This window comes from Blastocystis sp. subtype 4, assembly GCF_000743755.1.
Source record: "Blastocystis sp. subtype 4 strain WR1 chromosome Unknown seqid_0468, whole genome shotgun sequence".
Lineage (NCBI taxonomy): Eukaryota > Bigyra > Opalinata > Blastocystidae > Blastocystis > Blastocystis sp. subtype 4.
The window spans coordinates 1-5,390 of NW_014569079.1; the positions used below are offsets into that span (position 1 = coordinate 1).

General features: G+C 40.4%; 3 protein-coding genes across 3 annotated transcripts; 2 read left to right on the plus strand and 1 right to left on the minus strand.

Annotated features, from left to right (window-relative positions):
- Nucleotides 1-139: 139 nt before the first annotated feature.
- Nucleotides 140-1,608, plus strand: JH06_4876 (serine/threonine-protein kinase; the record flags this gene model as incomplete). Its single annotated transcript, XM_014669600.1, has 7 exons — nucleotides 140-198; nucleotides 230-410; nucleotides 444-590; nucleotides 621-788; nucleotides 817-897; nucleotides 928-1,065; nucleotides 1,096-1,608. The coding sequence occupies 7 exons, from the start codon at nucleotides 140-142 to the stop codon at nucleotides 1,606-1,608; spliced, it is 1,287 nt and encodes a 428-aa protein (XP_014525086.1).
- A 304-nt stretch (nucleotides 1,609-1,912) lies between these two features.
- On the minus strand, nucleotides 1,913-2,210 carry JH06_4877 (hypothetical protein; the record flags this gene model as incomplete). The annotated part of the gene is made up of 2 exons (XM_014669601.1): nucleotides 1,913-2,131; nucleotides 2,175-2,210. 2 exons carry the CDS (start codon nucleotides 2,208-2,210, stop codon nucleotides 1,913-1,915), a joined length of 255 nt encoding a protein of 84 aa, XP_014525087.1.
- Nucleotides 2,211-2,559: 349 nt separating this feature from the next.
- JH06_4878 (metal transporter CNNM4-like protein) lies at nucleotides 2,560-5,033 on the plus strand (the record flags this gene model as incomplete). Its single annotated transcript, XM_014669602.1, has 4 exons — nucleotides 2,560-2,629; nucleotides 2,661-4,728; nucleotides 4,760-4,864; nucleotides 4,895-5,033. 4 exons carry the CDS (start codon nucleotides 2,560-2,562, stop codon nucleotides 5,031-5,033), a joined length of 2,382 nt encoding a protein of 793 aa, XP_014525088.1.
- Nucleotides 5,034-5,390: the final 357 nt, after the last annotated feature.

Genomic DNA, 5,390 nt, shown 5'->3' on the forward strand with positions numbered 1-5,390 from the left:
AGGAGCAGCCTAAGGAGAACTAAGTTCTTCAACGACCATGCCAGATAACGAAAAGTTGTTGGTTATTCTTCAAAGGGTAACTTGGTCTCATTGTTTGTTGAAACAGTGATTCATTTTATTTTCAAAGTGTATTTGTTGGATGGCAACGCCAACGGATCCTGAACAGATTTTTGAAATTCAAGAGAAGATTGGAGAGGGGTGAGTGAGTTTTGGATGGATGAAATGATAGTTCCTACGGATCTGTTGTTAAGGCACTTCACAAGCGTGCAAATCGATTAGTAGCAATTAAGATCGTTCCTGTGGACAGTGATCTGAATGAGCTCATCAAGGAGATTTCGATACTAAAATCGTGTAAATCAGAATATATTGTCCGTTACTATGGAAGCTACTATAAGAATAATGATCTTTGGGTATTTTAAGCGTACTCTTCCTATAATTGCTAGATTGTTATGGAATACTGTGGAGCAGGATCGCTCAGCGATCTTATGATGAAAGGAAGGTTCTCACTAAAGGAAGAGGAGATCCGCTATGTTGTCTCTCAAATGTTGCTAGGAATTGCCTATTTGCATCAACAGCGAAAAATTCATCGTGTAGATTGATTTGGGAGCGTTTGACTCTAGGATATAAAGGCTGGAAATGTATTGTTAACCGAGTCAGGAATTGCTAAATTAGCTGATTTCGGTGTTTCAGTACAATTGGACAGTACTTTAGCAAAGCGGAAGACTGTCATTGGAACTCCCTTTTGGATGGCTCCTGAAGTGATCCAGGAGATGGACTATGACTCACGTGTATTTCTAACATGGTTTTCTCATCTAGGCGGACATCTGGTCATTGGGCATCACTGCTATTGAACTCGCTGAAGGTGTTCCTCCTTATTCCAACATTCATCCAATGCGAGTCTTTGTATAACCTTCTACTCATCCATAGGCTATCTTCATGATCCCTAACAGACCTCCTCCACGTCTCCAGAATGAAAGTCGATGGTCAAAGCCTTTTGTTGACTTTATTTCTCAGTGTTTGGTGAAGGATCCTACGAAGCGACCGACTGCTCGCCAATTGCTTGATGTATTGGAAATTCACCGTTATTATCTCTAGCATCCCTTTGTAGCAGATACAGTTAAACAGCTTCAGGCGGGTAACTCTCAACCTCAGTTAATGATCTCGATGATTGCTCGTCTTCGCGACTTGAAGAGTCGAGTTCAGAAAGCGGAATCCCAAAGTGAAGAAGCTACTGAGTCCGTCCGTCCACATCACGATATTCCTCTTCCTTCTCGTCATACTATGGTGTCGAATGATGGATCAACTCAAGAAGGAACCATGATTACCAAGGGAACGGGAATGACTTCCAGTCCTGGTGATACGATGGTGGTCAAGTGGAGGATGAGTGGAATTGTTATGTATAGAGAATCAAAGCCTTCTCAGCCGCCTTCTAACATTATTCCTCTGAATTCGGTGACTCCTCCTCCCAATCTTCATAATCTTAATTCATCACCTTCTCTTGTTCCTCTTCGAGCTCCATTATCACAGCAACGCCATACTGTAACACCTCAACCTTTGCCTCTATGTATCACTAATATGGGCTTGTTAACTAGTGCGATCTTCGGGTAGCTCGCATTCCGCCAATCAACTACCATCACCAGTAAAGAAGCCTGTGAACCCGATTGATTCGTGTACTTCAAGTTTGCTTCCAGAGATGCCAACCAATCGACCCACTCAATCCAGTAATCTCGCTGTACTTGATTACATTTTAATTGATTATAGGAATGGCTGAAATTGCAGCATAAAGGGCAGCAAGCCGTGGAGCAGTTTAAAGAGGATTTACGAATACTTGTCGGAGCTTACCGTAAGGAATTAGATACGATTATTTCGACGATGACTAGTTTTGTTTAGACTCTGTTTTCTAACAAACAACCTAGGCATCTTCTTCTGGACTAATCTGGAAAAAGTGAATAACCATATCCACATCGTATTTCTCTTTCTTTTCCGGATTGATTTCCTCAAGTAAGTCGGCAAAGAGATCAAAATCCATCTGAATCTCCGCCTCCACCAAAATTTTGCGAAGCTCATCAAATGTAATCAGTCCGTCCTTATCTTCATCTACGTAATCGAAGAGATATTTGATATCATCAATCTAGAAACCGTTAGAGTTGTTCCGAAAGCCAAGTTCTACATACTTCTTCAGCTCCCAATTCACGTTTCTCTCGAGGCATTCTATAGAACGATTCCTATAATAGTTGTAATATTCCCGTGGTTTCTTGGAATCGCGGGAGTTTACCTAAAACGCACCGATGTTTCTCTGAATCCAAATATGTTCACAATGCATCCAGAAAGAGTGACAATAGAATACTTAACAAATACATGCTGCATCTGAATCATTGTCTTTTGTCTACAGTGTGAATACATAGGTGTGGAGGAAGTTAAATAGAGCGTAACAGAATATGGACTTAGTTTCCTCCGATTCTTAAGAATGATTGTGAATAATTGCCAACAACCAATCATTCTCGTTTCCACTATTCTCAGGCGTAACTCCCGACTCAGAAGTGTTTAAGCAATAATTGAATGATCAAGTCGTCCACTTTGGCAACTACCTCTGTTGTTGCTCTCGCTACGATTCTAATAGTTTACACTGGTCTATTCCAGTTTTTCGGTCTGATGTGTAGTAATTCCTCGTTCTCTTAGTCCGAAGCCTCTGGATGCAGAGGATGTTCCAACATTCGAGGTTAAACGTGTCTATCCAGTCATTACAAGTGTGGATGTTTCTGTGAGCCTTAGCATGGATGGTGAGGTATCTTGCAAAGCTCTGGCTTCTACTGATCCTATTCCCACAGCTGATGATTTTAAAGAATTCTTTATGGTGTCTGCTAATGTTATTACGTATCAGTCCATCACGAATCTAGAACCAACTACAGAGTACAAAGTTTATTGTTACGCAAAGAGTAAATATGGAATTCCTTCACAGACAAGTATTGAGGCCACTGCCAATACGATTACTACTTTTGCCCAGGAAGATGGCCCTGTGATTGTTATTGGTAATACTGCAATGGACCGAACCTCTGGATCCGTTTCTATAGTTGCATCACATCCAGGCAAGTTGTGGTGTATTGCAACACCAGATTCCAGTAGCCGTACTCGTTTAGAAGTTAAGGAGAATTCTGAGGCTGTTGATCTTGCTTCCTACTCGGAGACTGTTTATAGTTTCTCGGGTCTCAAGGCAGGAACTGCTTATTCAATTTACTGCACCGCTGAAAGCCATGAAGGTGTTCCAATGATTTCAGATGTAAACAGAGTTCACAAGGATGTTGTAACAGTGGAACCCAAGGAAGCATGGTATATTACAGCACTTCGTCTACTGGTAACTGCCTTCCTAGTAATGATGTCAGGTCTTTTTAGTGGTTTGAATCTGGGTCTAATGGGTCTGGATTTGATTTCACTTCGAATGATTTCAGAGACGAATGTTGAGGAAATTGCTGGAGAAAGTGTGGATGCAGAAGAACTGAAAGCAATTCAGCGTCAGAAGGAGTGTGCAACAAAGATTTATCCCATTCGTCAGAAGGGTAACTTGCTGTTGTGTACCTTGCTGATTGGTAATGTCATGGTCAATACATTGATTTCCATTATCACTGCTGATATGACCTCTGGTACTGTAGGCTTCATTATCTCGACTTGTTTGATTACTGCATTTGGTGAAGTTATTCCTCAAGCCTATGGTTCTCGTCATGGTCTTGAATTTGGAGCTAAAACGACTTCAATAGTGAAGGTTATTATGGCAATTCTGTATATCATTTGTAAGCCTGTATCGATGATTCTAGACTATGCTCTTGGTGATGAATTGGGTAACGTTTATAACCGTTATCAGTTATACACTATGTTTGAATTGTACAAGGAACACTCTGATTTTAAGAAGGATACTATTAGTACTATGCAAGGTGCTCTTGTTATGGATACAAAGACTGTTAATGAGTATTATCATAACTTAGAAGATGTCTATATGCTTCCTGATACAACAGTTCTTGACAATAACATGTGCTTAGAAATATTTAAGAAGGGATATAGTCGTATCCCTGTGTATCATGATGATCTTCAGAATGTTGTTGGTATTTTACATGTGAAAGAGCTTATTATGATTGATCCTAATCAGAGTATGGGTATTGAAGCTATCCTGAAGTTATTCCCAAGTACTGTATTAGTGATTGATAGCAAGCGTACTGTTGCTGATAGTATCAAAGATATGGTGAATTCGCATACGGAGTTGGCTTTTGTATCGAAGACTGTGGATCATAAGGGTGGTGATAAGACCATTGATCTCGTTGGTATTGTGACACTGGAAGATATGATTCGTGCTGTTATGCGATTGGATTTGGTGGATGAGACACCTGTGATTGAATCGAAGGAAGTTACAGAGGCTGTACAGAATGTGTTTGGTCATGTCTTGTTGAATCATCTTGATTCAACGACTACTGATATTATCACGTACTTCATCAACCAGTCCTTAACCAAACAACAGTTGTATCTACCTAATGATGTGATTCTGAATCTCATTCATAAGGGTTCAATCGAACATATCACAACAAATAGTCCTCCTGTATATGAGATTGGTCAGCCTTGTGACTATGCTGTTGTCATTATGCAGGGAGTCTTTACGGTGGTGATTGGTCAGGATCGTATGATGACTGAGAAGCCCGTTTTCTCAGTCATCAACTTGTCAGCTCTTCTTTCTGAGAATTATGTGTATGTCATTGAGGTGCATTGTGATGTATAGTTCACCTGTATCTTTATCACTGCATGAGAAGCCTATTATTGATGTTCTAACGAACAAGGTAATCGGATTCAATACCGAGGGTTTCATTTTGAAGATTTCTAGACAGTAAGTATGAAGGATGGAATTGATGTTTAGGGCAGCAGAAGAATTGAATTTAAAGAGTCGTTTGATCCCACTGGGTGAGAAACGCGTGTTTGATGGAACTTATGTGGGTGCATCTGAACATAGTGTCATGTTGCCTATGGAGATTGACACTAATTCGAAAACCGAATAGAAATGAATTGCAGTTGTTTGTTTGTTTGGAATACAGGAGGGGTACATTAGATATTGAGTAGAATTCTGAAGTGTTTTGTATTTACCCCCTGGGTCAATTTCTTGACTTGTTCTCTTAGTGATCACCTTTTCTACGAGAAACAACGATGGCTGATATTCAGGAGCAAGTAAGTTTGAGTCGATATGGATGATTAGTTTGGTGAACAGTGCGTTTTGGAGATGTTCGCTCCATGTTGACAATTCGAGCACAGTTTTAATATTTTGTAGAACCAAGCTGCCTTCCAGAAGCAGGAAATGTTCTCTTACCGCAAGGTCCATCTCCTTGGTAAGAAGGCCAACCAGCGTTGGTACGCTGATA